This window comes from Notolabrus celidotus, chromosome 17 (genome assembly GCF_009762535.1).
Source record: "Notolabrus celidotus isolate fNotCel1 chromosome 17, fNotCel1.pri, whole genome shotgun sequence".
In the NCBI taxonomy this organism is placed as follows: Eukaryota; Metazoa; Chordata; class Actinopteri; order Labriformes; family Labridae; genus Notolabrus; species Notolabrus celidotus.
This window is the reverse complement of record NC_048288.1, coordinates 30,299,634-30,323,016: the sequence shown is the minus strand read 5'-3', so window position 1 is coordinate 30,323,016 and position 23,383 is coordinate 30,299,634. Positions and strand designations below refer to the sequence as shown.

The window sequence follows — 23,383 nt, the reverse complement described above, 5'->3', positions numbered from 1 at the left end:
TTCCTTTTATCCCTAGGTCCTCATCCTCTTCAAGCTCATCCTGCTGGAGAAGAAGGTATGATAAGTGACACATCTTCCTCCTCTCTAAGACCTGATCATTTACAGAAAAACGCCTCTGATGTCTGTTTTTAATCTTTTGTTTTCACGTCTGCAGGTCCTGTTTTATGTGTCCCCGGTCAACAGACTAGTAGGAGCTCTGATGACGGTTTTATCGCTGTTTCCAGGTCAGTAACTTCAAAAGAAGAATCTCTTTCAGTCTAACTTTAGTTCAGGGGTAGATAATCTCCCCCCTAAAAAGCCCCTCCTAGGGGGGTAGTACTTTTCAAAGGTCCCAGGACTTTCAGGGGGCGGGGCCTGCAATGCTGAACGTGTCTGATTGGTAGATTAACCTCAGTGTTTTTATTCCTCCCTCCGTCCACAATAATATCACACACATCTGTGATTCACTTGATTTCTCTTTCTTTCATTAGTTTTTATTTGTTCTATCTTTTTTGTATGTGTGTGTACTTTTCAAAAGAAGAAGCTGTGATTCTCTTGATTTAGCAGCTTGTAACAGTAGTCTTCTCTCAGCCCCACCGTGAATGCGTCTCTCCCGGTGTTCCGGTTTTAAAAGTGACCCTGTAAACTGGAGACCTTCAGTTGAACGTGTCAGTGTTTGTGGAGTTTACACAGCTGTTGAAACACAGAGGGAGTTCCTGGGAATGCAAACTAGTTTAGTTTTTATTAAGATTTCAAAATATCCTCATCAGATATTTAATGATCGTCTAAAGACGTTTATGAGGGATGCATCCGGCTGAGAGTCTCCAGTTAACAGGGTCGCTGTTTACACCAAAACACCGGCCGATCTCTGCCACGGCTTTTTGAGTTCAAAAGGATTTTAAAGCCGTGTTGAAACGTCTTTGCTACTCGCGCTTATCTCCTCTCACGTGTTGATTCAGTGAATCCATCTGTGATGAAATATAGCACCATCTAAAACAGCGCCAGCTGAGTCTGAGCTGAGAATTTTTTTTTTGCGAATTTTTTTTTTCCCAATTTTTTTTTCCCACATTTTTTTTCAAAACATTTTTTTTTCAAACTCATTTTGAAAAAAATATTTTTTTTTCAAAATATTTTTTTCAAAATATTTTTTTTTCAAAATTTATTTTTTTTCAATTTTCTTTGTCACCTTTTTATTTCATTTTTTTTGGTCAAATTTTCTTTTTTCACTATTTTGTCTTTTTTTTTTCAACTTTTTTTGTCAAATTTATCTGTCAATTTTTTTTTGTCAATCTTTTGAGTCTCCAGTTAACAGGGTCGCCGTTTAAACCAAAACACCGGCCGATCTCTGCCACAGCTTTTTGAGTTCAAAAGGATTTTAAAGCCGTGTTGAAACGTCTTTGCTACTCGCGCTTATCTCCTCTCACGTGTTGATTCAGTGAATCCATCTGTGATGAAATATAGCACCATCTAAAACAGCGCCAGCTGAGTCTCTTCATGCTAACAAGCTAACTGTTGTGTTGCTCATAATGATACCTGCCTGTCCGTCTGCTTCTATGGAGTCATCTGTGATGAATGGCATTCCTCTTTGTGTTACTGCCCTCTACTGGTCTGGTGGTGTAGCGCATTTACTTTTTATTTCCTCCATACGTCACTGGCCTGATTTACACAATCTACCCGGGACTTCAGCCCGCGGTCGAAACGCAGACAACAATGGGGGCACAGGAACCTTTTAGTTCAGGGGGCTAAAAGACCTCGGAACTCTTGGTTGAAATGCACCTTTTAAAGGTCTTTTTCGTGGTCCTGGGGGAAAGGTAGGACTCATAGAATCTCTGAAATATGTAATAAAGAGGTTTCATGTGGTTTTCCAGGTATGATCGAGCACGGCCTGGTGGACTCGTCTCACTACAGGCCGAAGAGCAGCGTCTCAGAGGACCTGAGTTTGGTGGAGAGCGTCTCCGGAGCCGAAGAGTTCGTCTCTGTGTCCGTCACTGACATCACGCTGGAGGGGGAGGGGTCAGGCCAGCCCGCCGTAGAGTCCCTGTCCTCTGGGAACAGCACCGAGGGCGACAACCACCTCCTGAAACCTCCGTCTCGCACCTCCCCGGAGTCCTCTGAGAGCGACTGGGAGACCCTGGACCCGAGCGTGTTAGAGGAGGGGGCTCCCAAAGAGGCGGAGGAAGGGAAGGAGGCGGGGTCGGAGCTCAAAGACGCCTTCGACTCAAAGCCGGGGACGCCCATCACTGTGCAGCCACAGTCAGCCAGTGGGCAGGGAGGGGTCGTCCAGGGTCTGGTGTCTGGTCTGGAGGAGGACCAGTACGGTCTGCCTCTCCCCATCTTCACTAAGGTAAACACAGTGCCACAGATTAGACCGGATTGTAACTGACACACAGGTGACCTTTGCCCTCTTGTTTCCAGGGTTACCTGTGTCTGCCCTACATGGCCCTGCAGCAGCACCACCTCCTGTCCGACGTCACGGTGCGCGGCTTCGTAGCCGGGGCGACGAACATCCTCTTCCGGCAGCAGAGGCACCTCAGCGACGCTATAGTTGATGTAAGTGATGAAACAATAATCATGCAGACATCTGTGTGCTTGAAATCACCTCAAAGACTTTATCTGCTTGTGTTTCTCTTAAAGGTTGAAGAAGGAGGTATTCAGATCCAGGACCCGGAGCTCAGAAAGATCCTGAGTCTGACGACGGCAGACCTGCGTTTTGCGGACTACCTTGTCAAACACGTGACGGAGAACAGAGATGACGTCTTCCTGGACGGGACGGGCTGGGAGGGCGGAGACGAGTGGATCAGAGCTCAGTTCACCCTCTACATCCACTCCTTACTGTCCTCTGCTATACAGCAAGGTAGGTAATCCTGACACCTTTCCACCCCCCTATCATATCTCTATTCTAAACAGAGCAGGTCTAGACCGTACTCTATGTTCTATTATCAACAAAGACCCAACATCAAGACCGGATCAGATCCAGTCCCCTCTTCCAGACAGGACTCAGTCTGATCTCATCTTAATCCACCATGAGCAGAGCACTTTGCAGCATTTAGCAAGTTACAGTGGCAAGGACAAACTTCCTTTAACAGGCAGAAACCTCCAACAGGACCAGACTCATGTTAGACACACATCTGCTGAGACCGTGTTGGAGAGAGGGATAGAGGGAGATGAAGAGAGAGAGAGAGATGATAGTGGGGAGATGGATAGTAGTAGTTGTAGCAGCTGGAGTCTGTCAGGTCCACAGCAGCAGAGATCCAGAGGAACCTACGAGACAAGGGAGCTCAAGGACTCCAGAAAGGTCTAAGAAAAGAGAGAAGAGAGGGAGAGGAGGAGAAAGAAAAAGAGGAGAATGAACGGTATGACAGAAGGAAAGTACGGGACAAGAAAAGGAGACAGAAAGGATGAAGAAACATGGAAAGAACAAAGAGAGAAAGAAAGAAAGAATAAAAGGAAAAAAGAATGAAAGAAAAGAACAGAAAAGAAAAAAAGGAAGAAAGGAAGAATAAAAAGAAAGAAGGGATAAAATAAAGAAAGAAAAGAGGAAGGGATGAAAGAATGGAGGGAGGGATGAAAGAAAGAAGGAAGGTAGGAATGAAAGAAAGGAGAAAAAAGAAAGAAGGAAGGAAAGAGAGGAAGAAAGAAAGGAGGAATGAAAGAGAGGAGAAAAAATAAAGAATGAAGGAAAGAAAGAGAAAGAAAGAAAGAAGGAATGAAAGAGAGGAAGAAAGAAAGGAGGAATTAAATGAATAAAGAAGAATAGAAGGATGAATGATCCAGAGGAACCTACGAGACAAGGGAGCTCAGGGACTCCAGAAAGGTCTATGGTTAGTAACTTTAATGGGACAGGAAGAGTTAAAGTGAGAGACAGGCAGAGAGAGGAGAGAGAGGGAAAGACAGGATCCCAGTGTGTCAGTCTAAGCCTATAGCAGCATCACTAAGACCTGGTCCAAGCCTGATCCAGCTCTAACTATAAGCTTTATCAAAAAGGAAAGTTTGAAGCATACTCTTAAAAGTAGAGAGGGTGTCTGCCTCCCGGACTCTGACTGGTAGATGATTCCAAAGGAGAGGGGTCTGATAACTGAAGGTTCAAACAGAAGAAATAACCAGAAGCTTCTTTTCGTTCCAGATAACGAGAGACTGCTGGCGGATTACGGAGCGCCTTTTGTGTCGGCGTGGAAGATCACACACAACTTCAGAGTGTGGTTCAGCAACAAACACCCGGCCATGAGCGCCATCACACCGGGGTAGGTGGAGAGAAGAGACGCTTTACACAAGATATATTCAAATCCATGAAACTGAGCTTGAGATAAAACGATGCTCATAACTTGTCGGGTAATCTCCACCTCTGCTCTCGTTGCAGACATCCGTTCCAGGGTCAGTACAGTGTCGCTGATGTGAAGCTACGACTCTCACAGTGAGTATTCTCCCTCTCTCTCTCTCCCTCTCTCCCTCTCTCTCTCTCTCTCTCTCTGCTGCTTTACATAATCCTCACTGTGCTGTTAGATACCCATCAGGAGAAGATATAACTGCGACTCAAAGACATGAAAATGAGGAATAAAATGTAAAACAGGAGCAAAGCTGTGACCTGCTCTGTCAGCCGATACATGCGTGACGCTGCTGCCCTCTTGTGGTGAGGAGGTGACCCTGACAGCTGCAGAGTGTGTGCTTCAATCATCTGTCGCGTCCTTTTCTTATCAAACTTCTGCTCTGTGTTTGGCTGTACTTTCACCTGAGGGAGCTGCAGCCTCACTTCCAGCTGCCTCACGTGATTGTTTCTGCACATGGGTTTATATTTTATTCTGTCTGCCTCAAGTTTTCAGTCCTAAGCTCAATTTTGAGACCAAACTTTAGCGGTTCAAGAGGCAAAATAAGTTGCTTTCTTCCCTTGACATTAAAAGGCTTCATACTGTCTTAAATGAAGCGCCCTTTTCCAATTAAAGAACTGGAGATGAGCCTGATCCACCAAAAACTGAATGTTTTTTATTGATGCACTTATAGTAAAAATCCCCCCCAAAAATATATGTGATTGAAGGTAACTTTTTATGTCTTGGAAGTTTGCAGATAATAAGACAGAAATCATTAAATAACTGAAGTCTGAAGACTGAAAAACAGAGCAGGTCAAGACCGTACTCTGCGTTCTATTATTCACAAAGACCCAACATCAAGACCGGATCAGATCCAGTCCCATCTCACAGACAGGACTCAGTCTGATCTCATCTTAATCCACCATGAGCAGAGCACTTTGCAGCATTTAGCAAGTTACAGTGGCAAGGACAAACTTCCTTTAACAGGCAGAAACCTCCAGCAGGACCAGACTCATGTTAGACACACATCTGCTGAGACCGTGTTGGAGAGAGGGATAGAGGGAGATGAAGAGAGAGAGAGAGATGATAGTGGGGAGACGGATAGTAGTAGTTGTAGAAAGGAATGAAGAAACAAAGAAAGAAGGAAAGAAAGAAAGAAAGAAAGAAAGAAAGATAGATAGATAGGAAGGAAGGAAGGAAGGAAGGAAGGAAGGAAGGAAGGAAGGAAGGAAGGAAGGAAGGAAGGAAGGAAGGAAGGAAAGAAGGAAGGAAGGAAGGAAGGAAGGAAGGAAGGAAGGAAGGAAGGAAGGAAGGAAGGAAGGAAGGAAGGATGAATAACAGACCCACAAAAGGAATCTACGGCAGAGATCCAGAGGAACCTACGAGACAAGGGAGCTCAGGGACTCCAGAAAGGTCTATGGTTAGTAACTTTAATGGGACAGGAAGAGTTAAAGTAAGAGACAGGCAGAGAGAGGAGAGAGAGGGAAAGACAGGATCCCAGAGAGATGATAGTGGGGAGGTGGATAGTAGTAGTTGTAGCTGCTGGAGTCTGGAACGTCCACAGCAGCAGAGATCTAGAGGAACCTACGAGACAAGGGAGCTCAGGGACTCCAGAAAGGTCTAAGAAAAGAGAGAAGAGAGGGAGACCAGAAGAAAAAAAAAGAGGAGAAGAAAAGGTATGACAGAAGGAAAGAACAGGATAAGAAAAGGAGACATAAAAGGATGAAGAAACATGGAAAGAACAAAGAAAGAAAGAAAGAAAGAGAGAAAGAGAGAAGGAACAAAGGAAAGAAGGAATGAAAGAATTGAAAAAGGAATGAATGAAAGAAAGAAAGAACGAAAGAAAAATAGAAAGGACCCAAAAAAGGAATCTACAGCAGAGATCCAGAGGAACCTACGAGACAAGGGAGCTCAGGGACTCCAGAAAGGTCTATGGTTAGTAACTTTAATGGGACAGGAAGAGTTAAAGTAAGAGACAGGCAGAGAGAGGAGAGAGAGGGAAAGACAGGATCCCAGTGTGTCAGTCTAAGCCTATAGCAGCATAACTAAGACCTGGTCCAAGCCTGATCCAGCTCTAACTATAAGCTTTATCAAAAAGGAAAGTTTGAAGTCTACTCTTAAAAGTAGAGAGGGTGTCTGCCTCCTGGACCCTGACTGGTAGATGATTCCAAAGGAGAGGGGCCTGATAACTGAAGGCTCGACCTCCCATACTACTTTTAGAGACTTTAGGTACGATGAGCAGGCCTGCATGTTGGGGGCGTAGTGTTCTAGAGGGGTAATAGGGCACTATGAGCTCTTTAAGATACAAAGGTGTCTGATCATTAAGAACTTTGTATGTCAGAAGAAGGATTTTAAATTCAAGAGTAGATTTTTTGGGGAGGACTTATTAGGGCAGCCTGATAAAAGGGAGTTACAGTAATCTAACCTGGAGGTAACAAATGCATGGTCTAGTTTTTAAAGTTTGATAAAAGCAATCATTAAAATCTGCTGCTGTGTCGTGGATCCCTCTCTGAGACACTTGATGATGATTACACTTTCAAAGGTTGTCGCTCTCTGCGCGCTTTAAGCTGTGAATACTTCATGAACAGTGTGTGCAACATGGAGCAGCCGGCCGCGTTTGACCCCCTGCTGTGTGCGTGGGGGGACACGGCAGCTCTCTGGACTCCGGTTAGAGGTGGGGGGTGGGTGGGGGCGGCGGGTGGTGGGTGGTGAAGGTTTGTGGGTGCAGCGAGGGTCTCATATCATCCAGAGTCATTCATTATGAGAGAGTTTCATTCTCAAAAACAGAGCTGGAGACTTCTTCGGGCTCTGCTCGGGTTTCATTCCAGGAAGTGTGGATGAAAGGCGACCCCGTCCACAGCTGGAGCGCCGCGTGTACTGTTTCACATCTGATGAATGCCCCCCAGCACTCACACACACACACACATTCACACATTCACACATTCACACACACGTACAGCAGAGTGTGTCCCCGTCCCTAACTTAGCTTTACGGTGAGAACAAGGACGCTCTCTTGGCCGTGGTCCTCGGAGCTCTCGCTTTACCTGCAGGTGTTTGGTGACATGACCGCCGTGAACTTTGTCGTAAATCGTCTGTAAACAAACACACACAGAAACAAACTGTGGAGGAACCTAAAACTGGGTGTAGTTAACTCCATCTTCACGTGAAAGAGACACAAGAAGCTAAGTTTGACTCAAAGATGGAGGTACATACAATCTAATAAATAAATGTTGACATATTCTGCACTTTAGAGATTAATTCAAGCAATTTAAACTTTAAAAAACTCAATTTAGAATTAAAAAAATATCAATATTAACCTGCATTTTAATCACTATTGAAATACAGCATTTAATCTCTCCTGGAGAAATAATAACTTGTTGAAATGTGATGAAAGTATCTCACTAGAGGAGCTGAAATGCAACAAAACGTCCCCCATAAAGAGAGAGGCCTGAGACCGGACAGCATGGAGTAATGCTGGATTTTTAAAATTAGATATATGCATAAAATAATAAAAAAAATTGAAATATCATGAATCAATCAAGCTTTATTTATATAGCACCTTTCATACAAATCAAATGCAACCCAAGGAGCTTTACAGCCACTGAAAACAAGAAAGAAGCAGAAATAAAATAATGGTGACATGTTAAAAAAGAGACTAATGCACACAGACAACAATAAAATATGTGTAATTAAAATAAGTTAAAGCATCAAATTAATATTTAGAATATAAATAGTGAAATGAATCAATTTAAAAAGGGTAAGGATAAGAGTTGAGGATAAAATTAAGGCTTAAAATGTCAATAAAACTGAGCAGATAAATACAAATAAATAAATGAAAATAAAATAAGATAAACAGTTAAAATTAGTAAAATAATAAAGCAACATTTAAATCAATATAACAGTAAAAAGTAAATAATAAAATTGTTAAACCTTACATAAAAGCCAGACTGAATAAATATGTTTTTAATTTAAGTTTAAAAGTCTTAATATCTCTGTCAGCTCCCCTCAGATAGAAATAGAAAATATAAATTTTTCTAAAATATTTATTTAATATTATTATTTACTAACTTGTATTTCTCTTTACATTTTCATTCCTTGTTTTTATTTTTTAATTTATTTGATTTAATCTTTTTAAAAGTTTTCTGAGAAGCTCTTCGTAGTTTGACTATAAAGTGATTTACAAATACAGGTTTTAATTAACATTTTAAAATAAAAATTAAACCTTTAAATCTGATGGATGACGTAAACAGTGTAAGACATGATGTCACGTGGATTTTGTCTCTAAAAAATCTGCAAGTTTTCTTCAATTTGTGTGATGTTACTTTTTTTTTTGTATAATTTTTTATTCACATTTAACATTAAACACATGAACACCAAAACAAACAAACAATAAAACAATAAATCACAGTGGACAGTTAAATTAACAGTAACCCAAAACAGCAAACAAAAAAACCCTCACTCCACACCGACAAGCTCAACCTCTACAATTTCATATTTAGTTTTTCTTCCTCAAATAATCGTTAGCTGTAAAATAAAATAAAAAAATTAATATATATATATATATTTTTCATTTAAATTTTTATTGAATTTTTAAGAAACATATAAACACATAAACAAGTACAGGGTGCTTTAAAAGAATAAATCTTGTTTTGGCATAGACATACTCCGACATGTCACATAAAAATCGTAGACAATCAAAACAAATATATCACTTATAACAATAAATCCAAATATAAGAAATCCAGTCCTTTAAGTGAGGGTGTGTTGTATTTAGTCTCTGGTTCCAGTGTTCCTATCAGTTTTTGAATATTTCCAAAAAAGTTCCCAGGGGCTTGTCCTGTCCTCCATGTTGCCCTTCAGTCTGCAGAGCATAGACTCGTAGGACGCTGTCTCTACCATTGCTTCCATCCATTCCCTCAGATTTGGAGAAACAGCTGTTTTCCAATGTCTTAGAATAACTCTTGAAGCTGTAACCAGGCCTACCATGATAACAGAAAATGTTCTTTTCGATATTGTTGGTATTTGGGATCTGTCCCCTAGTAGGCACATGACAGGAGTCAGGGGGACCACAGAACCAGACCATTCACTCAGGAAGTTCACAATTTTTACCCAGAATGGAGCCACTAATATACATTCCCACATACAGTGCAAAAAAGTTCCCAATCCTGTTTTACATTTCCAACACTCATTGTCATTCATCAGTTTCATTCTATGTAATCTCACAGGGGTATGGTAATATCTGTGTATAATCTTATACTGTGTGAATTTCCCTCGCGCCTCCCTTACATACTTCACACAACCTGCCAAAATTTCCATCCATTTCTCCTGTGGAATATTTATTCCCAGGTCCCTCTGCCACAACAACTTCACATTAGTGAACTCCCCACTTACTGAAAAATTTGTTAGTTTATAAAACTGAGAAGCTGTGCAGCACTCCATTGGCATATTCATATAGTCCATAATATAATTCTCTGAGGAGTTACCCATTATAGATTTTACACAGTCTCTGATTTGTAAATATTTCCAAAATTGTTGTTTCCCTTCAAGTTTAAATTGACTAATTAATTCCTCATAGGACATAAATTGTCCATTTTTGTGTAGATCTCCTATGACACGTATGCCTCTTGAGTGCCACTGCTTCCAGTAAACTGACACTTTACCAACATGAATGGCCGGGTTAAACCATAATGAAGCATAAGGCTGTATAAAAAATTAATATTAAATATATTACATATATATTAAATACTTTGTTCTTTTTTGTATTTTAATTTCTAACACACAAAGACATCTGTAGATTTTATTTTAGGATAGTTTTGCAACTTCTTCAGATTTTCCATCTCAAACATTCATTAAAGAAAACATAAAGATAGTTTCTTTATAACACTTCTAGTCATAGTTTTTATCATCCTGTAATTTATTGCTAACACTGCAGAGAAAGAGCACACAAACATCTAATACCTGAAGTACAAACTAGCTGACACACAGAGTTCTTAATCCTGTTTTGACTCTTCAGATCTCAGATGATTGAGACTGGATATTTCTGCTTCATGGGACTGATACAGTTCACCAAGTTCATGGAGCAGCAGGGTGCCCGGCTGGCTCTCTGCTCCCCTCTCTGCACTATAAAAGTCTGGATATAACCGGCATGGTGGTGGAGTGAGAGAGTGTGTGTGTGTGTGTGTGTGTGTGTGTGTGTGTGAGAGAGGAGAGTGTGTGTGTGTGGAGAGGGGGGCTTTGGGGTCGGGGTGCAGGCAGGAAGTTTGGCTCTGGTCCATCTGAGCTTCTCGGGAATAAACTCATCTCATTTCCTGCCTCAGCTTTGTGTCACAGGCTCTAAAACAGGAGGGGATTCAGCCGGTCGCCTGAACTCTGTGTGTGTGTGTGTGTGTGTGTGTGTGTGTATGTGTGTGTGTAGACTGTGTGAGAGAGTTTTTCCTACACGTGTTAGCTAAGTGGAGACGTGTGTGTGCACGGCGGCAGATAAACAGCTCAGTCTTCACTCTAACCTTGACCATCAGAGACGAGTGTTTACTGTTAGAGGATTGGAGACTGCAGAGAGTCCAAATCCTCCAGACATGGACCAAAAACTACAAACAGTTATTAAATGAATACCACATTCAAAAATGTTCTGATGTGGGAGTCAAAATATTGGATTTTTAGACACATACTTAAAATTACAGATAAAAATGTGGTTTAACTTTCAACACTTGTTTGAAAGAAGACCTGAAGTTTCTGCTTTTATGACGCTGTGTCTTTAAAAAATGTTTTGATTGAATGAATACTCAGCCAATCCTTCAAGACAAACAAATAATTGAGGACAAATATTATTGTCCTCATGACCATTAAAGCTGGAATTGTAAAATAGAAAGGGATAGAATGAAATGGATTTTAATGGAATAAAGTGATCTGAAAAGATAGAATGAACAGGACTCCATTGTAAAAGAGACTTTGTATCTCAATGGGACTGTTCCTGGTAAAATAAAGGTTAAATTAACATAAAATAGAAAAGAATAGAACTGAATGGAATGATTTGGGATTGAATAGACGAGAAGAACAAAATGGAATTAATAAGAATGGAATGAAATGAAAACAGTAAATCTAGTGGGATGAAATAGAAAGAAAAGAATGGAATAGAAAGAATATAATAGAATAGAATGGAATGGAATTAAAAGAATGGAAAAGAAAGAATAGAATGGAATAGAGAGAATAGAATAGAATAGAATGGAATAGACTAGAATAGAATGGAATGGAATGGAATAGAATTAAAAGAATGGAATAGAATGGAATGGAATTAAAAGAATGGAAAAGAAAAAATAGAATGGAATAGAAAGAATAGAATTAAAAGAATGGAATAGAATGGAATAGAATGGAATAGAATGGAATAGAATTAAAAGAATGGAATAGAATGGAATAGAAAGAAAAGTATGGAATAGAAAGAATGGACTTGAATAGAATGGAATAGAAAGAATGAAAAGAACAGAAAGAATAGAATGGGATGGAATGGAATAGAAAGTAAATAATGGAATGGGATGGAAAGAATAGTATAGAATAAAATAAATAGAATGGAATAAAATACATGGAATGGGATGTAATTGAGAAGAATGGATTGGAATACAGTGGAATGCAATAGAATGGAGTGGAATAGGAGGAGGTAAAGTGGAATTGAGTAGTGAAGAGTGAAATGGAATAGAAGTACAGAAGCACAGGGGGAAATGGAATAGAATGAAAAATCAAACATGCTGGAATGAAATGAAGCGGAATGTTGTGATAAAACATGGAATGGAAGTAGAATTGCCATGTAGAAGAATATAATGATACTAAATGGAATAGAACATAGTGACATGGAATGAAAAGAATAAGATGGATTTCTCTCAGTTGGATCTGTTTAATGAAAGCTTCTGAACACTGCCTCTTATAGTTCAGCTGATGATGTCGTGTACATTCGTAGATCGTTTTTTTCTCCTGAGTTAATCTGTGGAGATTAGCTGTAGTAAAGGATGTTTCTTCAGCATGCTTCATATCCTATCCTCTGACACTTCTTAAGCATAGATAATGACAGTATGTAGAAGAGATCGGTCATGCTGAGGATGTTTCACTTTGCTTCATGGAGTCCTAACCGAAGCCTGTTTCACACAGAGTTCAAAGCTCCTCACAGAGGCTCTGAGTTTGTCCTCTCTTCATGTTTGTTTCTCCTTATTTACGTCCGTCTGTCTGAGGGGAACTTTCTCACCCCGGAGCGTTGTTTTACCTCCTCTGAACAGGCAGACACAAAAGAGAACTCCTCCTGTTATCCTGTAAGCACGGAGCTGTTCTCTGAGACGTGAGTCTGGCTGACAGAGGGGAATCTGAGGTTAGTGGGACAGACGCTGCCTGCTCTGAAGCTGCTGCTGCTGCTGCTGCTGCTGCTGCTGCTGGATGAGAAAGTGAAAGCTGAATCCATCCTGCTCATCACTCTCCTCCCGTCTATTTATACTCCCCTGAAAAAAACAAACAAATCAAAACTCGTCCCCACGCATGACTTCCTTGGTAATGTGCTGTGTTGCATGTGTATTATGGAAGAAGCACTGGGGGGCGAACACGGCCCGACCTCTTTTCATGTTGTCATCAGAGTCGGACAAAGAGCGGCCGGTGGCAGAGAAGTTCTCAGAACACAGGAGTCATGTGACGGGCTGCACGGCTGCAGGCGGATGCTCTCTGTTAGAGGATCTCTCTCTTTATTGTTGGTGTTGTTTGCACGCTGTGTGCGGCGTAAGGAGCTGTTTATCTGGGTCAGACGGAGAGATGGAGAGTCTGTGTGTCCACCAGGCTCCAGAGGCTGAGGGGAAACTCTTCTCTCTGTTACCACGAGACGAGGGGAAGCTTCTTATGAGGAAGTTTCAATATGATCATTTAGAGATTAAAGGGATATTCCAGTTTTTTTGAAGTGGGGTCGTATGAGTTGCAGTACACTATTGCTCCTGTTAGCCACAATGAGTGCCGGTGAGCTCTTCCCCTTTAATGAGAAAACTCCCAGAGGACTGGCAGGTAAGCTAGGCTACAATTCTCTGCAGACGGGGTCGCCTATTTCGCATAACTTCGCCAAAGTTAAGAAAATATGGTCCAGGCACTCATCACGGTGCAAATGCATGCACCAGTAGAAAACAATTGGAGCTCTTCAGTTTGCCGTCAGAGACCCCCTTTGTTTTGTTTTGGCACTATTTTCAGACGCACCTTACAGACCGGTGTTCTTCCTCTGCATGAGCACGGATACACACCGATCAGCTGTTTGGAGCAACAAGCACGTAGCAGGATCATGTAGCAGTATCGGTCTTTAGAGTGAATTAAACTCACTTTTCTGCACATTTAAAAGATGGGACGTACCTGTCTTTATCCCGGCTGTTCAAACAAGCAGACCTCCTGTAAGGCAGGGAACTCTGAATGACGAGTGATGCAGACTGGAGCCGTATGTGAGCCGCTGGTCTCCTCTGATTCAGAAAGGTCCTGAAGTATTGTTGGCACTAAGTCCCTCTCCTGACAGCAGCAGTGGCGGTTCTGGGGAGGGGCCAACAGGGGCCAGTGCCCCTGTAAAACTGAACCTGGACCCCGCTGTGGCCCACTACAAACACACCAAAATAATATTATACAATAAAAAAAGCTAAACCCATGTTACAGGTGGAACACATGCGTGTGGCACATGGTTCCAGTCCCTTAGAGCAATAAGGGACTCATGTTGAATGTAAACAGCCAATCAGCTGCTGTCAGTCTGCATGTTGATACAGCACACAGTAGTATATATGTCTAGTATAAAGGGATGCACTGAGGTTTTACCAGTTTGTTCTCAGCCGGTCCTCACCCTTATCAGTCTCTTTTCTCAGGGTTGAATGTGTCCCTCTGACACCCTTGGCCCCAGCCTGGCCCCCCTAGTAAAATTGGCCTAGAACCACCACTGTAGCTTACCTGCCGGTCCTCTGGGAGTTTTCTCATTAAAAGGGAAGAGCTCACCAGCACTCATTGTGGCTAACAGAAGCAATAGTGTAATGTAACTCATACGACCCCACTTCAAAAAAACAGACAAATTGAAACTTGTAAACAGGAAGTGAAGTCTGCACACACCTGAGGCCTAGTTTAAAGGTTTTGAGCGCTCTGGTTACCTCCGTGGTTATCAGAGGTAACCACCTCCATCATGCAGCTGCAGGGTAGTAAAACTCAGAGACAGGGTTTATTTCAGGGGGAATCATTGGCTCATTAGAATGTGTGAAAGCACACACTGTCAGCTGCAGACATCATCTTTTGACTCCTGCTGCTGTTCCCCCACGCGAGGCAGGAGAGAGATTCCTCCTGAATGTCAGGTCAGTGGGGATCCATGTGAAAGGTTGCGGGTTGGACTCGCACCAGACCGCTGTTCAGATAAAGCCACACAGGGACACATTTAGCCCCAGCATTTGTTGTGAAACGTAGCCCCGCTTGTTTCCGCTCTCAGGTCGCCTCAGATCATCAGATCCTCCACCTGCGTCTGCTGCTCAGCCCGCCGCCCCGCTCTTACATAATCCTCTCACAGGTCAGCGTAACATTCAGCGCTGCTACTTTTGTGTAGTTTGTTTCCAGGAACGAAGGAGGAATTTCTGCAATGTCACACACCAGAGACGGGGAGGTGAGGGGAACGCATGTGAACACAGTTTGTTAACCTTTTTGTTGTTGTTGTTTTTGTTTCCCTTCCTCTGCAGCTCAGTGCAGAACAGTGAGAGAGGGAAGAAGCTCGGGAACGCCATGATGACCACCAGTCGCAGCGTGGTGCAGACGGGGAAAGTAGTAGGTGAGACAAATGCAACCAAAACACTGAGACTCTCTCAAGAACACTGATGATGTTTTAACTCAGGATAGAGCCTGATCCCGCAAAGTGTCATCTTTGAAATCTTGACTACACTTGACCAAGATCAACCCCAGAGATCTCCTATCATGTCAACAACTCAACAATGATTTTTAAACTTTTTTTAGGGATTGATTTTGATTTTGAAATGTACTCTATTTACAGGATTAATAATAGAGGATATCTGCACATCTCAACTCAACTCAACTTTATTTATAAAGCACCTTTAATACTTAAAAACATGCAGCCCAAAGTGCTTCACAGAATAACAGAGAGACAGAAAACAACAGCAATGGTAAAAATTTAAAAAGGCATGATTATAAATAATATACTTAAAAATTAAATTAAATTAATTAAATTAAATAATATTAAAAATTAATTTAATTACATTTAATTAAATTATATTAAATTAAATTAAATTAAATTAAATTAAATTAAATAATATTAAATAAAATTAAATAAAATTAAATAAAATTAAATAAAATTAGATTAAATAATATTAAATTAAATTAAATTAAATTAAATTAAATTAAATTAAATTAAATTAAATTGGGGCGCTGGTGGCCTAGCGGTCTAAGCGCCCCACATACAGAGGCTACAGTCCTTGTCCCAGGGGTCACCGGTTCGATTCCCAGCCAGTGGACCATTTCCTGCAGGTCTTCCCCCGCTCTCTCTCTGCTCCCCACATTTCCTGTCTCTTTTCAGCTGTCCTGTAAAATAAAGGCAAAAAACAAGGCCAAAAATATAACTTAAAAAAAAAAAAGTAAAGTAAAAAATATAAATAAAAGGGGAAAGAAAAGTTGAAAATAAGGTAGCATTAACAAGATCAGATGAATACAAGAAATAGATACATAAATAATTCAATAAAATAAATAAATGCTAAAGCAATGATTAAAATGATAATTATTAAAACAATGAAATACTAAAAATAATAATGCATCATGCACATCCTCTCATTTTAAGAGACTTGAGTCATGTGATGACCCCTGAATAGTTTTCCTGTTTAATGACCCTTTATGAAATAGATGATTTCTCACTGTCAGACTCTCTGAATCATAAAGACATCGTTATTTATCTCTACTTTGGTGCCAGTCACTCAAAAACAGTTAGCTTAGTTTAGCATAAAGACTGGAGGCAGGGGGGAACTGTTAGCATGACTCAATCCAAAGGTATAGAGGTCCCACTACCACACTTTTACTTTTCCAGATTAGAATATCCTCCTCAGTGATTTCAGACGTGAGGCTCTTTCCTTGGAGGACACGTTCAGGCTGATGGATCAGATGTTTCATATATATTAATAAATGTTGAATCACCTGCTCTGTGAGTGAACCGTCTCCACCTCTCCCCTCAGGTCAGTCAGTGGGCGGAGCGTTGACCAGCGCTAAGTCGGCCATGTCCTCCTGGTTCTCCACTCTGTCCCAGCCCGCAGCTGTGACCCCTCCAGAGCCCGCCGTGGAGGCCAAACCCTGAAAAACCAAAACCCTCCCGGCCCTCTTCTCCTCTCTCTCTCTGACTCTTCCCTCGTCCTCTGATCCTCCGGCTGCGGCGAGGCCCGAGGCTCAGCGGAGTGAGCGCTGCTTTTTATGAAGGATGTGAGCAGATAAAAAGATCATCTTCAGAATCAAAGAGTCTGATCAATTTAACCCTGGGACGCCACTCAGGACAGAACTCGGCAGCGCCCGTCTGCTGACTGTACGGTCCACATCCACTGTGAGGCAGAGACTGCCGACGATGCTGATCTAAACCCAGAGATCTCTCCAGGGCCGCCTGTTTGTCTCTGCTGCAGGTTTGACTGCTGGACGCTTTCCTGTGAGACACTACAAGATGCTGTTGTTGGGTTTGCGGTGTTCACTCTTTGCTGCATATTTCTAAAAGCTTGTCTATAAAAGTAACTATTTTACTGAGCTATAATGTAAAGAATGAATAAATACGTCTGTGTCACAGGATTTGATGAAGAAGCATGAGCTGTGATACCTCTGATCTTATTGGTTTTAGAGTTTAAAATCAGTCTGGGATCATGGTCAGGGATCAGCTTGTACTAACATTGTGGTCGTCATGGTAACAGCATTCATTCTCCAGGAGGCGGAGCTTCATAAATCAGTGCTGAGGCTGCTTTAAGTTTTTATATTTACGGGGCAAAAAGGCGACAAAATTGATATTGTGTTATTGTTTTGACTTTATAACCTTACTTATAATAAACAATAAACAATCAATAAACAATAACATAATATCAACATTGATATATAAACCCAATACACTGTATAAATAATGGACGGCGTGTCCATGATGTCATCCATCTGTTCCTGAGCACTGTTTGAAGCGACGGCGGCAGCCATATTGGAAATGCTGAACTCATCCAGGCAGAGTGTGATGTAAAGAGGCGGAGTTTGAGCCTCTTGTGTTCCCGCCTGTCAATCAAGTCAGTCATGTCCTTATTTGGGCAAAAACTCGTAATCTTAATATCCTCTGTTAGAAAACTTTATTTCTGCTGTAAAGATCGTCTTCTTTGAATGGGTGTGTATGTGGTTTCCTGTGTTTCTGCACCCAGCCTCTAGTGGACGTTTGATGAACTGCAGTTCTTAACACTTCTGCATGGGCTTCATATTTTGAGACCGGAGGTTGCCGCTTGATAACACCTCAAAATCTTAATTTCAGCTTTTTTCAAGTGTTAGCTTACCAGTTAAGCTAGCAAGCAAACATTCACTAGTGAGCTATAAAGGCTCCAGTTTCTTTCAACCTCCAATCATTCGGTCAACACGGCTCATTTGTTCTACTGGAAACTTAAGCTAAAGCGTTATAGCTAGCAACTCAAAGTCAGCTAGCTTAACTGATATGTCAATTCTAGATATTAACTCAAACAATTTTACAAATGATTACAGATATTAAACAGCAAGAGAGCTAAACTTACAAATACACAAAAACATGGTGTTTGTGAAACAGTTGCTTAAAGGTTAAAGCTAGCAAGAACAGACAGCTAGCTAACTACTTAGCCGTTATACGTTTAGAGACACGCGTGTGACGTACGCATAGACCGGAAGAAAACAGACAATTTTAAATAACCGCAGAAGCACGGAGGACCTTTCTAGAATACAGAATGAAGTAAATCAAATCAGGTTTTTGCATTTTCCCCAAAAAAATTGGACGGTTGGCAACTCTAGTTTAGAGACACGACTGTAAAACCTCACATGTTTACAAATGATTAAGGAGCATCACTTAGCAGGATGTCTTTACCAAAGAGAGAAACTTGCTATCTTCGGTCTTCCAAGCAGTAGTAGCAACTTCCTAGTTAATTTACTGAAAGTTAGAAGTGAAGTTTGGAGGATTACTAACATAGACTTCCTGGTTTAGTTTAATCACAACGCTTAGCTATCAGATATATCATTTTAGAAATGGTCAAAAACATTAAACATAACTGCCGAAGTTACAAAAGGTGCATTTCAACCGAGAGTCCTGGGGTCTTTTAGCCCCCAGAACTACTTTACCCTGAACTAAAAGGTTCCTGTGCCTCCATTGTTGTCTGCGTTTCGACCGTGGGCTGAAGTCCCGGGTAGATTGTGTGAATCAGACCAGTGATGTATGGAGGAAAAAATGATATTAAATAATATTTAAGTTTGCATTCCCAGGAGTTCCCTCTGTGTTTCAACAGCTGTGTAAACTCCACAAACACTGACACGTTCAACCGAAAGTCCCAGGACCTTTGAAAAGTACTACCCCCCAAGCAGGGGCTTTTTAGGGGGGAGATTATCTACCCCTGAAGACCCTGATTCTTCTGGACAAAAACGCTCATAGTTCAGGGGTTAAGTCCCTAGATCAAGGGTAAAGTTCCTGCAGTGGAAAAACGCCTAAAGAGAAAAGCTCAGTATCTGTATCCCTCCGTATTGTCCCCAAATAAGGGGCAAATTGTGTCCCAGGAGAGATTTTCATTTTCCTGGGACAGCTGGTGAAAAAAGAGAACAACTCTATGCTGTAGTTGCAGTTAAAATATTGAAGTTTGGAGAGTGATTCATGGATAACATAAACTGCCAAGTTAGCTACTGTAACCAAATATGAGGAGAAGAGAGAGAGAGACCTATTTTGGGAAAAAGGAGATAAATTCATTCTGTTTTAAGTTTTATATGAACTGAGTTTTCTGCTGAGGTGTCCATCAGATCAGAGCATTAGAAGTATTTATTATATAACTTGCTTCACAGTAGCATATGATAATATTTAAATCAAAGCCTTAGTCACTTATACCCACCGTTAAAACTACAACATAAATCCTGAGCGCTGTTACTGCCATGACTACAATGTGACTACTTGAATCCTTGTGTACCTGATGTCTGATTATGTGCCCTTGAAAGCCCCTCACCTATGAAGGCAACCCACACCCTGCACCCTGCACTCTGCACCCTGCACCCTGCTGTGTGTATGTGACAGGGCGTCAGTATCCCTCACCCCAGGCCTTTTTCTACTTTGCTGTCATAACATATATATTGGGAGAAGTATATTTAGAAACTGAAGCTAGTTTAAAGTCAGATATCTTATTTATTTGTTGTGTAAAAACTTGTGTACTCTCATAGATATCCATCATGACGACACTGGAACAAGTCCTGCCCTGTGGACCACTGTGTGTGTATTTGCACAAAGCAGCCATTATATTCTATTTATGTGGATCTCTATCTTGTATGTGTGTACTCTTTGAGGTGCTTACAGGGTGTTCTTTCCCTCCATGCAACAAGTATTCAACACCAGTTGGATTAAAGTGGTCCAGTGAGCATGCTCAGTCCAGTCCAGTTTTACAGCTTTGTCATCTTTCTGTCTTTTAAAGATTTTCTTTTTTTTGTCATGCGTTTAAAACTTTCTTTGGGCCATCGAGTCACGTCTGGAATTATCTGTTGATTTCTGCTCTAAGAACATCAGCTGTTCAAAGCTGAGTTTGTTTTTTTATTCTCTGATATATTTTTCTTTTTGTATTTAAAAGATATGAATGTAATGTGAGTTCAAAACTCACTGAATATTTTCTTGACAGATGCTTTTAACGTATTTGAGAAGAAAGTGATCCTATATTATATTGCTGTATTAAAAAATGATTAAAACTCAGAGCAGGCTTTGGTTTATTTACGTTATTGTTCCTCTCCTGTGTCCCCTCGGGGTGCAGATGTAGGTCAGCCAAACAAAGTTGTTGATGAGGTTGTTGTGGTGTGAACACGTGGCCGGACGAAAACGCACACTCATGTTCTGTTCAACAACAATTCAGGGACATCACGGCGACACATGAACCCAGGGACGTCATCCTGCTGGAATTCACACGCACAGGTCCAAGGGTGAGTGAGAGGACACAAAGTCTCCATCACAGCGTCATGGAGGTGAAATTTACAGAGACACATATTTGATTTTAATGAAGTTAAGGTGTTAACTTAGATTCAGGAGCAGGACCACGCCTAAACCACACCCTCAATCACCTGACAAACCTACTTAAACGTAGCCAGCCTACTCCAGCTGCTTGTCCGTGATTCTTCAACCCACCCTCCCTCACCTTACTCTACTACACTTAACCTATTTCCTTGTCCTCTCCTACTCAACTCGTGCTCGCTCCTTCTATGCCCTGTCTACTTCCAGGTACAACCTGGGTCAAGATCAGCTCCGGCAGGATAACGCTGAGACGGAACCCCCATCCTGAGTCTCCTTCTGCTGGGCACACCACGCACAACTAATTCATTAAATGTTCAACTTATATCCTTGTGTGGCGTGGTCCTTGCTGGTGAATGTTCTTTTACTCTACTTTTATAGAAAGCTCCAATTTAAAAATGTTTGTAGTTATGGTTTCCTCGTGTGCCACTAGTGCATTGGGATCATTAACCCCATAAAAACAGAAGTAAATGAGAGATTTTTGAGAAGTAAAATGTGGTTTTGACATTTAAAACTTCATTTTTTTGTAAGGATTTTACAGTTTTGCATAAAAAAAAACATACAAATATCTTCAACAATTTGAAAGTCTAGGAGGAAGTTAAACTCTGAGCCACATACTTTTTAGAACTGCTGTTTTGAGACTCATCTTTCATTGTTTTTAGACACAATAAATATTCTAAATATTTAAACATGTTCCAAAACACAATTATCTTAAAGCCCCTGTGAAGAGATTTGACTGGCTGTAAAACACATTTAAATAAATAGGGCTTCCTTAAAGCCTACAAAAGCAAGCAAGACCATCACTGACAAGGTTAAACATTTCTCTGCTGTCTTTTTAATACCTGCAAACTGCTGTTAGGGTTGATTTACAGCATGCTGCAGGAACAGCCTTTATTTTAATGTTTACAGTGAGTGATTCATTTTTTTGTTAAAAGAAAAACAAGATGAGACTTCTGTCAGGAAATATGTCTCACACATGTTAAGGACGATCTAAGTAAAGATTTAAGAGGCACCGTTTTGTCCACAGAGAGCGCAAAAACCAACAAACACAAAGTTCCTCATAGGAGCTTTAAGTATCTAATATTTAAAATGGCAAACTCGTAAGAGCATTAAATGTTGAATAATTAATCCAGCAACTTATAACAGCTGTTCGAGCAACTTTAATAAAACTTAACATATCAAACTAAAGAGCTTTAAATGCAACCATCTTATTTAAGTTCCTCTACTTGTAGTTAAATACATTTAAAGAGTGTGTGTAAAGAGAGGCCGTTATCTGCTGGATTCAGGATTTGACACATACTTCTGGAAAACCTGTGCTTGGATAATTTAAATAAAGGCTAGAATAGAAAAGAATGTACTTAATTTATCCCTAAGGGAAATTCAGGTTAGGTTATGTTTCAATGTGCGGTGATGAAAGCAAATAATCAGAGTTTTCAGCTTATTTCAAGAAATAACGATTTTTTTATAATCAATTATTATTACGGTTATTATTTATCTATCTAGAATTTATTTATTATTATTTTGATTATTATTATAATTGTTATATCTATTTGTACTTAATCAATTTGTGACTTGCCCACTGCACTATTTCCCTTTCTTCATTTTTTTTTTTTACAATGTATTATTATTACAGATATTATTAATCCATCTTGAATGTATTTATTTAGTTATCATTATTATTAATATTATATATTTGTACTTGGATCAATTTCTTACTTGCCCACTGCGTGGTTTTCCTTTTTTATTTTTAAAAGTATTTTTTATTATTAATGTTATGATTTGTTTAAATTGAATGAATAAATACATTTAATATTTTTATATTTTCTTTTTGATACAAATTAATTGATTGAAATAACATTTTATTTAATGTTTGGTCTTTGGTTAATTATTTATTTAGCTCATCCCCCCTCAGATCTGTTTCCATTGTTTTCTCTCATTCAGTTTATCTAAAACAAGTGTCCAATTTGCTACAACAAACACATTGTCATGTCTCTCACCCGTCTTGTACTGTTCTGCAAAACTTAATTAAAAAATACACAAAATAATAATAAATAAGTAAATAAATAAAAGGAGTCAAAAGCCGTGAGCTGTGTGTTATATTGGTGGAAAGAAGCTGTAGAAACGTCATTCATTCTGAACCTGAAAATAAGACACATTAAAAATCATTCTAATCAACAGAGAACACTGAGCACAAAGAAAGGTGAACCCGGAGTCAGTTTCAGGAACGTTTTTGGTATGTTTTTTAATAAATTAACGTTCATTCAAAATACAGTGCCAAAGGAATATGATGCAGCCAAACATGCTAGTAAGGTTTGTCATGAAGCACCTGTGCTCATGTTTTTAAGGTGGGAGGAAGTACCCCTCCCCTCCCTTACCCGTCCCCCACCCCTCCTCCCCTCCTCCCCTCCTCCCTCCCCCTGTTCCACTACTGCTGGCGGTCGCCGGAACGATATCTGTGGCGACAGCCGGTGGGCCAGCCCGCTTCTCCTCTCGCAGCCAATCAGCAGCAAGGTTCCTCGATGCTCACACAAGTAGAATTAAATCTGATAGGAGAATGGAAACCTAGCCACAATCACACTACAGTAATGTCTGATATTAAATTAAAAAAAAGACACTAATACAAAATAGACCTGGTTATTTTCCCCACACTAAAACAGTTATGAAAAATATATATTTTTATATATATATTTCAGCAGCTTGGAAATAAAAAATGCATGAGCCTGAAAGATAACCTGTGTTTGGACTGAGTGGAGTAGTGTGTGTGTGTGTGTGTGTGTGTGTGTGTGTGTGTGTGTGTGTGTGTGTGTGTGTGTGTGTGTGTGTGTGTGTGTGTGTGTGTGTGTGTGTGTGTGTGTGTGTGTGTGTGTGT

General features: G+C 40.5%; 1 protein-coding gene across 1 annotated transcript in view; it reads left to right on the top strand.

The window, feature by feature from the left end:
- avl9 (AVL9 homolog (S. cerevisiase)) overlaps positions 1–17,084 on the top strand; it is a 35,673-nt gene extending 18,589 nt beyond the window's left edge. Inside the window, exons 8-16 of the mRNA XM_034706172.1 lie at positions 17–55; positions 155–224; positions 1,848–2,323; positions 2,395–2,529; positions 2,614–2,833; positions 4,103–4,220; positions 4,337–4,390; positions 14,984–15,072; positions 16,478–17,084. Of these exons, the coding sequence (XP_034562063.1) occupies positions 17–55; positions 155–224; positions 1,848–2,323; positions 2,395–2,529; positions 2,614–2,833; positions 4,103–4,220; positions 4,337–4,390; positions 14,984–15,072; positions 16,478–16,596 (1,320 nt within the window). The 3' untranslated portion in view covers positions 16,597–17,084. The remainder of the gene's footprint in view (positions 1–16; positions 56–154; positions 225–1,847; positions 2,324–2,394; positions 2,530–2,613; positions 2,834–4,102; positions 4,221–4,336; positions 4,391–14,983; positions 15,073–16,477) is intronic.
- The last annotated feature ends 6,299 nt before the right edge of the window (positions 17,085–23,383 follow it).